This window comes from Epinephelus lanceolatus, chromosome 8 (genome assembly GCF_041903045.1).
Source record: "Epinephelus lanceolatus isolate andai-2023 chromosome 8, ASM4190304v1, whole genome shotgun sequence".
Lineage (NCBI taxonomy): Eukaryota > Metazoa > Chordata > Actinopteri > Perciformes > Serranidae > Epinephelus > Epinephelus lanceolatus.
This window is the reverse complement of record NC_135741.1, coordinates 18,767,576-18,786,624: the sequence shown is the minus strand read 5'-3', so window position 1 is coordinate 18,786,624 and position 19,049 is coordinate 18,767,576. Positions and strand designations below refer to the sequence as shown.

At 41.4% G+C, this 19,049-nt stretch overlaps 1 protein-coding gene and 1 long non-coding RNA gene across 2 annotated transcripts in view; both read left to right on the top strand.

The window, feature by feature from the left end:
- The first annotated feature begins 1,388 nt into the window (after nt 1-1,388).
- Nucleotides 1,389-19,049, top strand: part of LOC117257848 (uncharacterized) — a 31,549-nt gene continuing 13,888 nt past the window's right edge. The window contains exons 1-2 of the long non-coding RNA XR_004501734.1: nt 1,389-1,554; nt 5,504-5,649. This is a non-coding gene — a long non-coding RNA (uncharacterized LOC117257848). The remainder of the gene's footprint in view (nt 1,555-5,503; nt 5,650-19,049) is intronic.
- On the top strand, nt 5,957-7,764 carry bhlhe23 (basic helix-loop-helix family, member e23). Its single transcript, XM_033628195.2, has one exon. The coding sequence runs from the start codon at nt 6,380-6,382 to the stop codon at nt 7,061-7,063; it is 684 nt and encodes a 227-aa protein (XP_033484086.1). The 5' UTR covers nt 5,957-6,379; the 3' UTR covers nt 7,064-7,764.

Below are 19,049 nucleotides of genomic sequence, written 5' to 3'. Positions count from 1 at the left end.
TAATATATTAAATTTATCAAAATCATGAATGCTTTTTAAACATTTGTTTACATTTGTAAAATCAAGTTTGATGAAAGTTGTTGTGTCTCCGTCTATTATTTTCTACCTCAACTGTGGAATTGTCTTCGGTACAGGGGTATAAGTATAAAGAGTGCAGGCAGTGCTGTTGCATGAATGGTATCTTATGAGTGATTGCCATCTTGAAAATATGCCTGTGTTCAGGGTGTCTGTAGCATAGTGGATAGTGCCAGCGCCCCATGTACAGAGGCAATGCCTTGCTGCAGCAGTCGCAGGTTCAACTCTAACTTGCAACCCTTTGCTGCATGTCAGCCCCCACTCTCTCTCTCACCCCATTTCACTCTGTCTTGTTCATTAAAGGCAAAAAGCCCCAAAAAAAATCTTTAAAAAAGAAAAGAAAATATGCCTGTGTTCAAAGAAGAATTCTCATTCAATTAAAAACAGTGCAATAAGCTATATATGCCCTTGAAAATGGCAAACCGATCTGTGTCATGTTCAGTTTTTCTTATTTTTGTAAAATAGTCAATACCATCTATAACAAAATTATATGCTTATTCTATAACTATAAATCAGCTATTAAAATTGTTAAATTAATGATTTCTTATTTTCCTTGGTGTTCTTTGTTATATACAAATATGTAATGATGATTGTTGGGTAATATGTCTGTTGATGTTATCCAATGTCAAGTCTCTGATCATGTGACAATATGTGCATGATAGTGTGCACTAGGGCCCATCATAACAGCATGCACTGGGGCCCGTCATAACTACCTTATGCCACTACTTTGGTGTCATTTCTTTTCCAGCTGGTGCTCAGTAACATAATGCTTGTCTTCCTGGTTCTTTCCTGCAGCTTGATTGGATGTTGTCGAATTGGTTCAAAGTGGATCTGATGGATTAAGCGCTGACTTGAATGAATGGCCTTAATGTTAAATGATTCAGGAAATGAAGAGAAATTCATTGATTTGTAGCACACTTTTTAACATGTTTTTTAATCTTTGGGTTTGGGGTAAGTTGTCAGGCATTTTCAAGGTAAAAGGCCCAAATCATTGGTGTTAAAGTCCAAGTTGTCACAAACTGGCTCAATGAATGTGACAAGTAGGGAGTCCACACAAAAGATTTAGTTAAAACATGCATAATTTATTCAACTAAGATTAACTTCAATAACCAACAGAGTGTGTAGGTCAGCAAAGTCAGTAATGAAAGCCATGCATGGGTGTGTCAGGTGTGTTGTGGAGGTGTTGAGGGTGCAAACCAAAAGCAATGATGCCAGGTGGATATCTGCTGCAGGAAGGGAGTGAGCAAGTGAAAATATAAGGCAACATTTATCGCCTGGAGGGCCCAGGTGAGCTCAATCGAGGCAACGACCCTTCCATCTCAGCCAGCTCCCTGATGTGGTGGCTAGAACATCCTCCAAGACAGTGGAAGGGGCGTCACAGGGTCAAGTCTTTTTTGATTTTGTTGAGTTAAAAGTCATCCTATTTGTGACTCCAGTCTGACTCAACTCCACGTCACTGGACTTAAGTCCACATCTCTGGTATGTAAAGCACATGTATTGTATAACAAGTATGAACAGTATCTTATTCAGACGTGATTGTGCCTCTGACTGTTTAACAATTCAGGCAATGGCTTCTTTACATCCCGATTACAGTGACAGCTGAACAATTAGGTCATTATGAGCTAAATACCAATTAGCGGGATGTGTCAGCTTTAATGAAAGTCTGCTAATCACTATTTTATTAGTGGGTTTTTGAGGCAATGCAAAGTGCAGTAACTTACACGTGATGTGAAAAAGAGAAAAGGCTCAAAAATAATAACACCATTTGCATACACGATAATAATTACATTAGGAAAGAAGATCAGTGGTCACAAAAAAACCTTTGCCTACACTCACTTACATGGAATTTACTCTGGTGTTTTGGGGCATATAAAATAAATATAATGTAACTTATAAAGAGGAAATAGAGGCAAAGTACTGCAAACATAAATATAGAATAGAAGATTTACAGTAAAACATGAAAAGGGTACTATAAAAATGCTATAATATAATAAATAGGTACAACAAATATAGTCAGAAAACAAAGGTTCATTGGGGTTCTATATAAAACATCAAAGTTTTAATAGAACCACAAGTTGCTTTGAATAAATATTTGTGTCTGATATGGTTTATGGTTAATAAGTCATGTTTCCGCATCACACTTGTATAAGTAGCACATTGTGATGCCTTGAAATCATGCAACTTAAACTGAGATTTAACAGCAACAAACTCAAACAAATAGCATTTATGTACATTGATAAACATACACAACAACACAAATAGGACCACACACACACACACACACACACACACACACACACACACACACATAAACACACTACTATTTTTCCTGCTGCCACAAATATCACTAATACAATGGTGTAAGTAAGCTAGGACAGGCCTTTGTCCACGCAATTGTGCATGTATTGTCTTGACATAAAAAGAAACTTGACATTGGACAGCATCAACATACATATTACCAGGCAGCCATCACTGCATATCTGACAAAAATATCAAAGAGAATTAATCATTTAATTGAATAGTTTTTGTAGTTTGTAGATTTTATAAAAATAGTAAAGAAAAAATAAGAAAGGAGGTGGGTTTGCCTTTTTAAGGACACATATGGCAAACAGCACCATTTTTAAATTAGGAACTTTTTTTCTTTTTGTTTTTATCATTCCTCTTTGAACACATTCAAGGTGGCAATCTGTCACTTGCAAGGGCCCGCTCTCTCTACAGGACCCTCCACCCCACGGGCCCAATGCAACTGCACTCCCTGCACATCTACAGTTAATCTCTTGCATTCTATATTTAGGGTCCGGGCAGCTAAGCTGCCAGGACACTGTTGTAATCCTAGGTATTCTTCTTCTTTCTTCTTTCTTCTTCCGAAGAAATCATACTTCCTATGGGTGAAAACTTTGCACAAAGGTCCAGTCTCATGCCAGATGTCCTCAGCTCAACTCAAGCCAATAGTCCTGATGGTGGCACTACAGCAAGCATCTAAAGTTCAAAACTTTGAAAATTCATAACAAATCAACCATATGTGCTACAACTTCACAACTTTCATCAAACTGTAGCCCCAATACTGAAGAAACTTTTGTACATTTAAACCTATTAAAAATTATGAAGTTCATCACTCTGTTTTTTTTTTAAAAAGTGTAAAACTTCTTAAACCTATCTCCCCTCACAATTTTTGCTCAATTGACACCAAACTTGCTACAGAGTATCTTCAGACTGTCCTACACAAACTACATTTCTCAGATTTTTAATTTATCAAAAATTGAGCCTACAGTGCATCAAAATGTTTAACTGTAAACAGTACTGTAAACATATACATGCAAATTCTTGCTAAATAAATCTTCAATGGTCATGAAAAAAAATTCTAGAGTCATGGTAGATGATGGGTGGCAAATTTCAGCATTTTGAATTTTGCTCTAATGTGAACAATTGGAGTCAATGTAAAAATGGCAATTTTAAACATCAGTTTTTCACTTATGAAGCAAATCGATCATTGTTAAAATAAATTACCAACATCTCCATGCTGTCTAGATGCAATTTGTGTATTTTCAGATTTTTGTTTTGATAACTGAATTTTTTACAGTGGTTTGAAATCTGCTTTTCCATGCATGGACGGCTGCTAAACCTGCACATCTGGCTTAGTCAATTTGTGAAGCGACACATGAATTGTCACTGACTAATTAGCTCAGTGAGCTAGAAATTGATTCTTAGTCTCAGAGGTTGTTAGTTCAAGCCTCAGCTGATGCAAAAGGCAGATTGTGTTGCTAAATGTCTTCCAATTCTTCTGCTTGTTGCTCAGAATTGTCTAAAAATGCCCGGACCCGACCCATCACTGCGCAGCAGCTATAATTATTTTTTAATCCTTTATTTAAACAGGTATTCTTGTTGAGATCAGAACCTCTTTTTCAAGAGAGACCTGTGTACAAAAATAACATGAACAGTTCAAATACAGAGAAATGTTAACACTTAAGATATGCAATTACAAGTGTGATTGCAAACACATAAGTACAACCTTTTAAAATGTCCACATGGAATAAGAGAATGTAACTTAAACATCTTGGAGCTCATTCCATTTGTATGCAGCATAGTGTTTGAAGCCATGTTTTCCAAGTTTAGTGTGAACTAGAGGTACAGTGGATGTTAGGATGTCCTGAGACCTATTATTGCTAGATACTGAATTTAAATGCAACCAGAGAGCAGAAGTAACTGGGCAGTTTTTGCAGGAGAGCCTTATAAAAATAACAACATACAGTGCTGCTCCCTTCTGTGTGTTAAGGAGGAACATCCTACCATTTCATATAAGACACAACAGTTTGTGAGAAATGTATCACCCAGATGAAGCACAGCGCACTGTTAAACACTGAGTCGAGAGGCTTTAAGGTGCAGAGAGAAGGATGCATATGTACAATATCAGCATAATCAAGCATATACATAGTTGTAGATTGCACAGTGGTTATATGATGTTAATCTGTACCCCGTCCTATCTTCCTGTTTGCATGTACCCTGCCTCTCGCCCAATGTCAGCTGGGATAGGCTCCAGCTCCCTGCGACCCCAAGGATAAGTGGTTACTAAAAATGAATGCAACAATGGCAAAAAAAACTTTTCTCCTTCAACAGGTGAATGTGAAAACAGCTTTCTGGTGTCTCACATACATCACTCTGTACAGTGAAGGTCAAACACCAATAGGAGTAAGTGAAACACATGTATTTATAACAGAGGGGGGACTACAAATGGTCTCAAAAAGGAACACACATCAAGTTGGTGTTAACCTCAGATCCACAAGGTGGCACCATCACCCAAACAATTTCCCCAAGAATACACTGTGGACTACAACCTGCAAGAAACTGAACCTGCAGGAAGCCAGATGTGAAGTTGAGCTGGAGTAGTTGATCACACGTGGAACATCGTCATAGTGTAATGCTCCGTACTGGACACTGAGTGGCAGCCTCACCTTCTCTATTGAATTTCACGCTTAGGACACCTGTTTCTTTGCCTCAGGAGACCTTTTACTTGAAAAGGTTTGCTATTATACTACCTGTTGTGTCTGGTTTGGGTTCTTATACATACATCCACTGATTCACTAGGCCTATAGGGGGTTACTCAGTTTTCTTAACACTTTGTATCGCCTGTGGCATTACTATATGTGCAGGTGCAAAAGCCTGTAGGTGGCCTATATGATAGTCTTAAAATGTACTAATAGCAGCTTGTAGTGTTCATGATCTATGACTCAGTGAAGGCAACTTTGAAGCCATTTGTCCTTCACTACTGACTGGCCAGTGTAAGATGCTGCCTGTAAAGGTGACTGAGTGTAACTTGTCATTGAGCATTTGGTGCCAGTGCTGACTCTGCTTGCATGCAAGGTGAAAAGATAAACTTATTGATCTGTCCAGAGCAGTAAAGCCAACCTATCACTGTGATTTACATGCACAGCCCCAAGAGTCTGCACCAGAAAGAAGAGTCTGGAGGTCAGCTGTTCAAACCTCACAACCTCCTTACATCCTGTCTGTGCCCTCCTGCTCCCCTTCTTGATCTCTCATTGTGTGTTCCTGATCTAGACAGACATCTCCTTCAGACAGGTGAGTGCTTTATATCCACCTACCTGTCTGATGCTGCTACATGAAGGTTTGCACCCAGCTCAGGTTGCATCTGCAAAATATCATTACATATCTCTTGTTTTAAGTTTGTTTAAATGCCTTATAATGAAACATGTTTGAATATGTCAGTGCACAATACAGTAGCAGCAGTGAGGCTGGGCTGCGTGTCAGTTTGCGTTGCAATTATCACATTATGATTGAAATTGGGAGTAGACTCGCGCTCATCCCGAGTTAATTAAAACGCCCCCCTGATTGGACGGGCAGATAATCCCGGCGGGCCTCCTGCTCCTACTAACTTGCGAGCAGGGCAGAGCGCGAGTCACAATCTGCCCAAGGCGAGGGAGGGCACGAAAGACGCGCGAGAGGAAACCGACCGTACGAGGGGGGACACGAGCGCTCCGATCTCAGCGAGCACAATTAGAGAAGTGTTGCTGAACGTGGGCTATGCGCGCAACAAGGGGGGAGCGCAGTGTACAGAGGAGGTGAACGCTCGTAGAGGCTCAGCTTCAGACTCACAGCCTCCTTCTTGAAGAGTCACTGCACTGACAGAGGAAAGGAGTGAAGGGAAGAGAGGGACTCCTAGAAAACAGCAACTCTTGGAGAGAACTACGTGAGTACTACAGCATACAGTTTCCAAAACAAAAAGGGTAGCGGTAGAGAAACAAGCGGAAGAGTAGACTTTTCCTGGTCACAATCTGCTCTGGAAGAGAAAATGAATGTCAGCGAAGAGAACCTGCTCAAGTCCATCAGCAACGACGCGCTCCTCGACCTGACGCAGCGCTACGGCCAGTCAGCCTTCGGGTTCGGACCCGCGCACGGCGCTGGGAGTCCCGGTCGGTTCCCTCTCACACCGGCCACCGACTTCCTCTCCGGGCAGACCGCGAAGTCCAACGAGAGCGGCGGGGAGCACACAAGCGACGACGAGGACGGCTTCGACTCGCTGGAGTCCCGGAAGAGAGGCTCGTCATTTGGGGACGACAAGCCCGGGGGGCCCCTCGCCAAAAAGTCCAAGGAGCAGCGGTCCCTGCGGCTCAGCATCAACGCCCGGGAGAGGAGGAGGATGCATGATCTGAACGACGCGCTGGACGGCCTGCGCGCTGTTATCCCCTACGCCCACAGCCCCTCGGTGAGAAAACTCTCCAAAATAGCCACTCTCCTCCTGGCCAAGAACTATATCCTCATGCAGGCTCAGGCTCTGGAGGAGATGAGGCGGCTGGTGGCGTATCTGAACCAAGGACAGACCATAACTTCACCAATCCCCACCGCCCTGGCGCCCTTTGGACAGGCTGCCGTCTACCCGTTCTCGGGCTCTGCACTCGCCACCTGTGCCGAAAAGTGCACCACTTATTCCGGGACACCGTCGAGTCTCTTCAAACACTGCAACGACAAGCCTTGATTTGGTTTCATTCTCTTTTCCTGAACTTTTACCTTTACTGCACCCATGTCCGTCTCTCTCTCCCACTCTAGTTATTTTTAAATCATTCTGTGGAAAAATAAAACAAGTTTAGTCTAATGCATAAAATATGGTTAAGTAATTATACTGCAATGTCTCATCCAGATTTAACAAACGCTACATAGAAAATAAACACTTTGGGCCTTCCTATAAGATGAAGTTGTCGCTCGTACTTTACACACACCACAGGCCATGTCCAAAATATGAGTTTGATTAAATTTTTAGGAGGATTAAGTTATCAGCTCTTATTTGTAATCTATGCAACATTTACCAACATGACAAGTAGAAATGCCAAGAAATGCGACCTAATTACACCTTTTAGATTTATTAACCCAGCAATCATGAAAGGACTTCCCTCGACTGACTGTACTGATGCTCTGTGGAGGAACACATGTGATGTTGGCTGATATATTTTCTGAAACGATGTGTTTGGGTTTTTTTTTAATTTTTATTTAAGTTATGGCACATTCTCACATGATTGTATTGTACAACTGTGGAAAATCACTTGCTCCAAGCCCGGCTATACTAATGGTTATATAACTACAGCCTATACATTGAAGAAGCGTTTTTTTGGTTGTGTTGCAACATGGATTTCATATATTGTTTATATGTCTTTATAATTAAAACACATATCTATGCTTGGACCCGGTTTGCTTCATTTCAACAGACATTTTTTGTCACACTAAGAGCACATTAAATGACACATAAAACGTGAAATGCCAGCCACGTTTGCATACGACATATTTAATTTGCTTTTTTTATATAATTATTTCAAACATTTATTTTTGCTAATTGTGTTTATTATGCTGTGGGCAATATGTGTGATAGTTTAAGACTGATAAAACTGATCCACTTTTAATGTAAAAAAAAAAACTAAATCATGAAAATTAACCGCAAATTGTAGTGGTTAAAAAAAATCTGACAAACAAACAGTCGCCTCTCACGCTGCTAACATGATTTCCACTTCTCACCCTCTGACTGGCCCTCCCTAAAAATGACTTGGCAACTTCTCTTTTCTTGCATGAGAGACCCTCTGACATGAGGAGCCGGGTCTAAACGAGCTCACATGGCCTGGTGGGGCCCGTTTGGCACGCAGTGGGGTCGGTGGCGCTGAGGGGAAGGGCGCACGAGCCGCCCGGGGCACCCACGACCTGTCTCTGGGTATTTGGGTGATTGCAGGCTTCCTTGGCGGGCTCTTATACTCCGGAAGCTATTAACACGATTTCAGCTGCTGTCTCCCCGCTCCACTTAATTCAGTGAACGTTGCAGGGTCAGTTTTGCTCTGCAGGTTGTGACTTGTGAGTGGATGAATTTAGGAAAGAATAATACAGTGGTATTTATATTCCTGAAAACATATCTGTGTGTGTGTTTTCTTTGTCTACTGACTGTCTCCTTTGACAGCAGTCACCTTCACCTGGATACTGACACTTTCTTGGTCCACATTTGCATGTTAGTCTTGGCTGATGTTGGTGCTATAATGTTTGGGTTAATCATTATATTTAAATTCAGGATTTTCTTGGTGTGAATAAAAACACCTGGCTTGATAACAGTAAGAGATGCTTACAGTGTTTTAGAGCAAATTAACACCAGCGAGGGGGAATTATTTTCCAGTATATACCATACAGAGCTGAATTAGATTATGCAGAAATTATATTGAGTTCTCAAACTAGTAAAAATGTTTTTCCCCATCACACCCAGTCCGCAAAGTTTTAAGATCATTTTTAATGTGCCAAACCAACAAAAATCATTACTTTTACCCCCTCTGGCACTCGTCTTTTATCAGCCTTTCTCCATTAATTTGGCTTTTCACAAACTACATGTGGTTTTGAAGACATCAGACCAGACATTTAGATCAGTCTATTTATGCAAGTCAGAGAGTGACTAAGTGATCCACCCTAGTCTCTCTTACAATTTAGCTGCATGTCACAACAACAGGCCACCCATGGCATCTTAAATTGGCCCTCTGATGACACATGTCTCGTCTGAGGCCCCACAACACAGTCAGGGCATCGGGGATGAAATGTGACAAATGCTGCCGATGATGTGGGGGCTCGGGCCACGCGCTCCATCAGTCCCTGCACAGCCTAATTGCCATAAATGAGATGGTTGCCTTTTTTTTTTTGCACGGATGGTTGAGTGGTCACTTTCCGTCCCCTATAGGCCTCTAATGTGGAGCTGCTGAAATATATGTTTTATTGTGTCACCTTATTATCTTAATGGCCGTCAGAGTGCATGGTGGCAGTGTGTCATTTGGTGTGTAGGCTAAATCTATACGTTAGGACAGATTTGTGATTTTGCTAGTCACATGGTTTAGTGTTTCCTGACCCTATAGCCCACCAGTAATGGATGGTGTGTGTATAAAATCACCAGTCATCTTCATCTTTCTCTTTAGAGAGATAAATATGTAGTTAAGAGATGTGTAAGCTACGTTTTCTTTCTGTATTTTGCTTTTTCCTAGATGAACGGCTGCTAAGTATTAAAACAATATCATTAAATAAGTGGCAAAGCCTGCCAAGTGCCCAGTGTATTTATGTTACTGTGTAATATGTGTTGAGTGTTCATTTGATTTGATAATAGAGTGAGATACTTTCTCAGTTTAATTCATTTTTAAAAAATGAATACACAATTTATGCCTCCTATCGCTTTTGCATTCTGGTACAACAGCAGATAAAATATAATGAAACTGGTCAGAAACTCAATTTAGTGTGTTTATACCAGGCAAATATACAACACAAAGACTAAAACAAACATGCAAGAGGATGATTTTTTAGCAATTCAATTAGAACTGTACAAACACATTCAAATTTTGGATGCAACAAAGCAAACAGATCAATGCTTCAGTATGCCCTGGGCATGCCCCTGCAGAAAGTCTGCCATGTGTGTCAAGATGTAAAAAACAAAAACACCAAGTGAGCCCGTCTGAAACACTTGAAAAGAATGCAATCATTCAAAAACGTTGGCAAAATGATGCTTTAAAAAAAAAAAGCAATATATTTTATAGAGAAAGCCAATCATGCACATTTAAAATATTCAATAAAATATCTAAGTGGCATCTTATCGATTTGTTGGATGAAGGCACATTTTGACCCCCACACCAACCATCAACCAGATGGAGCATTGCAAATAACCACAATTTCACCTGTAATTATAATGAAATGTTCATGCCACATTGTTGCCGCAATTTGTTATATGCGATGTTTTACAAAATACTAAACAACCCATGTAGTTCAAACTGTTTAACCCTCTATCTGGCATGTAAATACAAAATATAGATGCTTAATAAATGGCTTCCAACACACTATAATGTAGCCATGAGCAGATATAAAGACATTTGTGAGCACAATTCATATTGGTCAACAATTACAGCTTCCATTACAAGGACATTTAGATAACTATAACTGTGTTTTACTACATTGTTGTTTCTTTACACACCTGCCCACAGGAGGAGTTATAGATGTTGACACAAGCTTTTATTAAATGTTTATGTACTGCTTCTAAATGCTAAACAAGAGAGTTGGAGTGTTATAGAATTAATGCTAGACTCAAATTCATGCTATATAGAATAGGATAAAATATATCAGATATAGTAACATTACAAAGAACATCCTGCTGCTTACTCTTACCTATTGTCTGTTGTTGACAGAGTCTTTATGCAGACAAACACACAGCACCACAGTCAGTGCACCAGCACTCTGACGACAGCCCAGTGTGGTGCAGGAGTACGGACAGACTGTGTGATGTCTGTAAACATTTGTGTTTGCTCTCAGTGGGATAGAAAGGGAGTGATTTCATTAGCATGGCTCAGAGCTTTGAGGTATGTTTGTGTGGTTTTCTCCAACCCGATGGTATAGTACTAAAACCATATGCCCTTAAGTGCGTACCTCTGCCTAATGCATCTGACAGCGCTGTTTTCTCTAATTAAGTTCTCTCTATGTGCAAGCTCATGTGTCTGATGCACATTGTAGCACTTCATCACACACACACACACAGACTGTACTTACAACAGGGGGCCTTGAAGGAAAATGAACATACTTCAGCTCTGATTATGCTTACAGTGGGGGATAAAGGGGCTTTATAAAACATTTGAATTTTTTTTTTTCTGTTATTAAAATTTGCTCACAGAAGCATCGCTGTGGCTGTAGAGGCCAAGTGGCATGGAAGATTTTGTTGTTCCGGGCAGGTTCATGACGGGGGGTAGGGGTGAGGAGGTGAGATAAACAATAGGGCTAAACAAGTGAGTGTGTGCATGTGTGTGTGGGGTGGCGGAAAGATGGAACGTAGGATGTGGAGGAAGAGATAGTGCCTCAGTGTTTTTGTGCCGGCGGTGGCACTGTAAGGACCCCCCACCCACCCATCACCCATGGACCCCCCAACTTCTCTGCTCCACTATGACATCACACTCTGTCGTCCCTCGCAGCCCCGCCTTGTCGGAAGCGATGAGCGGGTGAGTCAGTTGGTTCCGAGGAGCCATGTGATTCGGGGCGACGTTGCTGCAAGTGCAGCGGGATGGGCCGGGGCCCTTCATTCGTTAATCAGACTTCCAAAGGGGGGTGGAGAGCAGGATGTCTGTTTGTATGTGTCTGTGTGTTTTGTGCATTGTGTGTGTGTGTGTTTTGTGCTCATATGGCCGCAAACCCTCGAAACATGGCAGTCAGGCAAAGCGTTTTGCCTATCGCCACAAGGCACCTGACACCATGCATGGTAGACCCAGACAGTGTGGCAGGGGCCAAATTGGGCCTGGTGGGAGGGAGCAGAGATGGAGGAGGGGTTGTTGAATATGATGTCCTACTCAGGTCCGCGGCGGCTCATCATCTCCCATAGGTGCTCTTTGTGAGTGTGGAGACAGATCTCATGACGTCCCAGTTTTGTTGCACCACTTCCCTTCCATTTTGCTAAAGCATGCCAACATGCCTCCATGTTTTCTCCTCCCTCCACAGTCCCTCCCCCCGTTTCCATCACTCTCACTCTTCTCCTTTTAGCTTGTTGTCTTGACAGAGGATGCGAGTTGACAATCAGGGGCATCCGTTACTGTAGCACTGCCTAATCTCTGTAATGGCCCCCACAGATACAGGACTGGTGGTGAGCAAACACACACACACACACACACATAGACACACACCTCAACTCGCTGGACAAATATACATGCAAAGCCCTGAGGTCAACAACCATCTCTGTGTTCAGCCTTTTGTACACACCATAACCTCCTCACTCACATTGTCTACTCTCTGTTACTCTTTCTCCCTCGTTGTCTCTCTCTCTCTCTCACACACACACACACATACACAGACACATACACATGGCCCAGCACCCCTCTCCCTGTTCAGTACCAGCTGAGGAGCACCGTGGTTTTGTGGGGAGCAGGGGGAGCTCGTTATCCTCATTAATTAATGACAAAAGCGATGTAATTGGCCATCCATAATCCTCCATGCGGAGAAGGTGTGACAGGCAGGGCCGGGACCATCCTCTCTACAGCGAGTGCAACTCATAAACACACACAGAGAAAATGAAGACACATTTCATCCTGTTTGTGTGTCTGTGTGGGTGTGTGTGTGTGATGCACTTGAATAGGAAGACTTGGCGTGTAATTACAAAGTGATGTTAAAGGTCTCAACAGAAGGGAAATGTAAAACTGTGTATTTCCATTGCTTCATTCTGAATCTACACAAATGAAAAACAACTCAAAGTATGCCACTTGATTTTCTATTTCTCATTCTGTTGTGGCATTTGAGGCTGCAACATGCTGTGCCCCCCGCCCCCCCCCCCCCCCCCCCTTCTCTGAATGAAAAGACAAGATTAATGGCACTTCCTGTCGCCGACGATCTTGCGCTAGCCTAATTAAAACCATTGGAACATGCGCGTGGCCAAGGATCAGTGGCTTTTAATGAGGAGCTTGTAGGCTGATTTGGGCCTCATTTTCTGCTTAATAAGGCCGGTTTAAAAAGTAATTTTGGAGGGATGTGACTCCTTTAAACCTGCTCATTATCAATGATAGCGCTTCACTTAAGTACTTCAGGAAACGCTGTGTTTAATTAATATTGTGTCGCGCACGTGGATTAGCTGACAGGCTGGAATGGTGCGAGTGCGAGCAAGTGAGCAAGGGAGCTAAAATTGATGAAGAACTTTCAAGGGCACTGATTTCATTAAGCAGCTTCATTACAGCCCAAATAACTCTTCATGTCATTTCAATGCTTCAGTCGCTCTCACCACACACACACACACACACACACACACAAAATAATCCTATGCTGAATGAGGAAGGTGCACTGAGGATTTTTACATTTTAAGTGAAAATAAGACAATGGAGCTTTTGCTTCAGGCAATGACATCTATTCTCTACCTGCTACCTGACAACATTTTTTTGTATTCTTTCTTTGTGTGTAATTCTGACTACAATATTTGCCGTGCTTTGTTTTCCCATTTTATGAATTGTGTTTTCTATTTATTATGCCTTTGTCATTTCAGAGCTCTTTTTCTTTGCGAGCTCATAAACAGAGCTTTTAAGGTCAAGCAGTTTAAGGGCTTGGGAGTGCGGTGGCAACTTTCACTGTGCGCTTCTCCCACAACACTGAGGCCACAAAGGCTCTTACGGCCTCTTCATCCCATTGTGATAATCTTCTTAGCCCCCTGACTCAACTGTTCAATATGTATAGAGCCGAAAAAAAAAAACGCTGGACTTGAGGGGCTTTGAGTGTCCTGCAGCTCAGTCTCTGGGATTTCCTCTCTCTAGGACCAATTACCACATGCAAACAGTCCGAGCACTTTGCTCTATGACATGAGGCTCCTTTGTTACACTGTGACGAGGCTTAGTGTACATCAGTCAGTCGATCAAGTTCTCAGTCACCCTACAGGTGATTATTTCCGGTCCATTTACTTTGCCTTGATGTACAAAACTGATTAGCTTATGACAATGTGGGAAAATGTGCTCAGAGGGTTTTGTAGCTCAAAATGCAACTGAATTAGTTATTTAAGTAGGTAAACAAAGCCAGAGCTTTTTTGGGTCCCCGATTTCACTTGTTATCAAGAGAATGAAAAACATATGAAGTCCTTAAGCATAAGATACAAATAATATAGAAGCAAACAACTTAAATAATACAGTCATGCTAGCAGCTTTGGGATAAATGCTAACATCAGCATAGCAACATGCTCACACTGACAATGTCAACATGCTGTTGTTTCAGCAGGTATGGTTTGTTTGTTGCAGCGGGTGAGTCTAGTGTGGAGGATTTATATCCTGTACCAGGAAATTTTTATTAAATTTCATAGACTATAGACTATTTCATAAGTTTGTAGACTCCTGATTTGAAGCCTCAAGTTTGGCATTCTGGCCGTCACCATCTTGGATATTTGGAGCCATAAATGACCCGAGGTAACCATTTCGTTGAGAGGGTGGAGCTGGGGAGTGGCAATGATGCGTGAGTTACTTGAATGAACTGAGGTGTCGCCTTGCAAACAGACTGTCAATCAAAGCAGCCCACCCTTTATTATGCATAACTTTAAGTCTAGATAACAGTTAGGAGAAATTAGCTATAGAGACCAGAACTGTTTTTTGCACCAGGCATGTTTATTTCTACTGTAAAGTTGTCATTTTAACATTGGTGTCTGGGGTTTTAACTGGCTTCTGGAGCCAGCCTCATGTGGTCATTATAGGAACTGCAGTTTTTGGCACTTCCACGTTGGCTTCATTTTTCAATCCTAGAGGTTGCCGCTTGGATATAATAATCTACTGTTTAAGAGGGTCATCCACGAATCACAGAATTGGCAGTTCAATCACCAGCTTCTTCTATCCACGTGTGTGAGTGTCCTCTGGCAAAACACTAAACTGACTGTCAGACCAGTACCTTTAATGGTAGCCTGCTGTCATTGGCGTGTGATTGGGTGAATGAGAGGAAAATTTTAAAGTGGTTTGACCTGATGATGGCGCGAGAAGAAACATGTAGGGATCATGAGTGAGACATGAATTTGTGCACTAAATTTCATGGCAATCTATCCAACAGTTGCTGAGACGTTTCACTCAAAAACAGAAATGTCACCCTCATTATGGTGCTAGAGGGAAAGTCGGGATCATCATCTGGGAACCATGAATTTCTTTACAAAGTTTGTGCCAATATACCAAATAGATGTTGAGATATTTCACTGTACATGTGACTTACACTTGCTGGTGTTTCTGGAGAAAATGTCAGAGGATCACCAAAGTCATTTAAATAAATTGTCTGGGAACCATGAATATCAACAACATTGTGAATGCTGTGGCAATACATCTGATAGTTGTTGAGATATTTCAGTTTGGACCAAAGTGGTGAGCCGAACAACTTCCGGGGCTGAAAAATGAAACCAACATGGAAGTTCTAAAAACTGCAGTTCCTCTAACGGCCACTTGAGGCTGGCTCCAAAAGCAAGTCAATCCCCATAGACACCCATGTTAAAATGGCCAACTTTACAGCAGAAATAAAAATGTTAACAAAAACTCTTTTGGTCTCTATAGCTAATTTCAACATTCATGACAACTGTACAAGGGGTGAATTTTTTTTAGAACTCACCCATTTATATCTTATTAAGGCTTAAAGTTATGCATAATTGAGGGCATGGGTGCTTGACTGACAGGCTGTCTGCGAGGCATCATCACAGATTATGAGTCAGATCCACCCTTCGCTCCTCCACAGCTCCACATTTTCTTCCAAACATCAAGAATCTAAGATGCTGACAGCCAAAGTGCCAAATTCAATCCAAAAACCAATGGGTGACATCACGCTAACAACATCCATTATCATATACAGTCTGGGACCGACCTAATGACCAACTGACCATCAGACTGACCTTGCCATCTTTCGGAACCCCAAGTTACTTGTACAGCTAAAAATTACAATTGTTTCATTGAGAGGTGAGGTTTCTCCCCTTCAGATGTCCCCCATGGGACCTTATTTAGAGAAAAAAAAAGTACAGTAGTCAACAGTCTGAAACAATAATTTTTTGATCCCATTAAATTGTGCCATCCATTTAGTTTTTTGATGTATATCTCTGGTCTTGCACAATATACGTCACCAACACCAGTGTGGCCGTTACCTTGGCATATTTCACTTCGTTCATATAGACAGACTAAAAAAGTATTAAAATATCGTAAGACTTCAATAAATAGCCCAATGGACTTAAATCACTGAAATCAATTGGCCTATATTTGAGACAGGCCTTTAATTCCTTTAACATAAAACTGTTGCTCAGCAAAGATCAGAAATACAATCACATTGTTTATTTGAATCTGTATGAATATTATTTGTTTAAAACTTTAGGCTTCAGATAATATAACAATTATGAATTATTCATTTGGTCTAGCTGATATGAATAACTTACAGGGTATTCGAGAAATGGACACATAATTTGAGGTAGCTAACAACCTGCTTTTATACATCTGAAGTACTTCTATAAAAAAAGTACTTGGCAACCAGACCAGGTGTCTAATTGAGACAGGCCTTTATTTGTCAAAATTTGTAGCCACACCAGGGAAAAAGGGACTGGGCATTTAATTGGGACTAGGCTTTTAATTGAAGTCTTACAGTAGGTGAAAATCACCATAAGTCTGGCCACGCTGAGAGCTGCAGCTATGCAAATGGAGAGTTAGTCAATTCCAAAAGAGGCATTGTAGCTTCAGCAAGAGACAGATATGACAGCCCTCATGTGACTTTTGGGTGTGTTGTCCTTCTAATTACATATTTTATGAGAATGTGACTTTCTTGACTTGGAAAATTGGCGATTAAATTGTTTTAAATTTACAAACATCATATGTGTAATTAATGGCACAATTCAAACAGGATCAAATTAGCGTATGTATTTTTCACAAATAACGTCCCATGCTGGTCTGCCAGAAGGGGAGGGACTTTGTCTCTCTATATAATCTCATTTTAAGTACATTTTTTACTTACAAGTTGTTCCCCAAACTCTCCTTTTACTCCCTCATAATTGACCTCTTTCTCTTCACTAACCCCTGCCCTGCACAATTTGTACTTTACTACTGTTTTATAAACTGTGGGACAAAGCAAAAGAAGCTAGTAGCCTGGAGTTGGTTGATAATTCAATCTGGGGGACAGAGGAGGGAGAGTGGGTGAAATACAGAGAAAACGAGGCGTTACATTTCAGGGAAGAGATAAATTGGGAGAGAGACATGCTTGGTCTAATCTCCACAATGGGGACCTGCTTACATTATTTTCGGCATGTCTTGTTGATAGTATTCACACTGTACAACATCCTATCAGGTAATATCACAGTCTTTGAAGGATTAGCGGGAATAAGAGGGGTTTTATTCTGTTTTGTGGAAGGGGATAATTCCTCTGAAATACTCTAACATTTTCATACTAATATGGAAATGGATTTTAGCTTTTTTTTTCTATGCGGAGGTTCCTTCAGGACACAGTGATAGAAGAGTGGATTTTGGTGATTGAATGAGAGTGGGAGAAACAAATAGAAACAGATAGATGGAAGGGATGTCAGCAGAAATGTTATTCAATAAAGCCATCTCTCTTGTTCTCTCTCAGTGAGAAATACTTTCAAGGCTTTTGATTTTTGTCACCCTCTCTCGATGTAGTGTTGTGGGCTACATGAACAAGTTAGCATTAGGCCTGCTAATGCCACAATGGTTAGTACAAAAGCTCTAGATAAGCCACAGCTCCACTACCTTGTTATTTTTCATAGAATGCAAATAAGAGGATAATAACGTCGGATATGATCCGCCTGAAACAGTTCTCCAATTGTTTTTGGTCCTGAGTCAAACAACAGAAAAACACCTCTTGTTTGTTTCCACGGTATCCCCCGCTGTTTTTGTTTTGCTAATATGAATATCTGGAAAGAGATGAACTCATATGTGAGACATACCAAACACTGCAGTGAAAACATCACCTTGTTAGAAGGCAATATTGCTCTCAATTAATGAATCAATTAACTTATCTAACTGCCAGGCTACTGTATATAAATCATTCATTATCATTGCTCTGCTAACCTTCCAGTGTTATCTCAGTGGTCCAATAGACGTCCCCCAGGTCCCTCTGTCTCAAGGTTGATCTGCACAGACGATGGACAAGAGACAGCTGCCCATCAGTCTCCTGCTACAGCGGGCCATTAGAGCACGGCCTGTGTTTGCGTCTGCCTGTGTGTTTGTCATTTACAGGTTTAATTAGACACTGCTGTTAATGGCGGAGATGACTTTGGGGCGATGGATGAATGACACTCTCAGGCAGCAGGGATACAATATGTTTCACTAAGAGTTGAGGAGGGGAGGCAAAGAGAGGAAGCTACAATGGAGGAGTGGAGATAAAGCGGAGGGAAGGAGTGAAGGGTGAAGGGAGGGTCATATTGATATTATTTATGAATGGATGGTTCTGTGTGTGTGTGTGAAAATGTGTATAAAACATGTGTGTGTGTGTGTGTGTGTTTGTTAATGAAGCCCCATACTGTATCTCTGCTGGTCCAGGTCACCTGCCGTTCCCTCTGTCGTGCTAAGGATTATCCCAGGAAGTGAATTGGAGCAACAGTAATGTGGAGCGTGCCTCTTACTGTAAGCCCGCCCAGGAGTCTCACACACACACACACATGGATTTCTGGAGAGGACAGTCCTCCCCACACATACACACACACACACACACACACACACACACAAACTGACATACATTAAACATGCATAATTCATCAAAGGGAGACAATGATGACTTTGCATGTTATCTGGTTTTGCATGTTTTGAGCTGTTGATTACAAAATCACATATAACCTGCATCACTGCTGTAAATTGTTAGCGGCCTGATGGAAAATCTCTTTGTAGAGACTTGAAACTTGTTTAAAATTCATACTTTTTTAAAGGAAGAGTGTGTAAGATTTAGTGGCATCTAACAGGGAGGATTGCAGCTTGCAAAACAGCTGAAATTTCTCAAGGCTGTAATCCTTAAGTGAT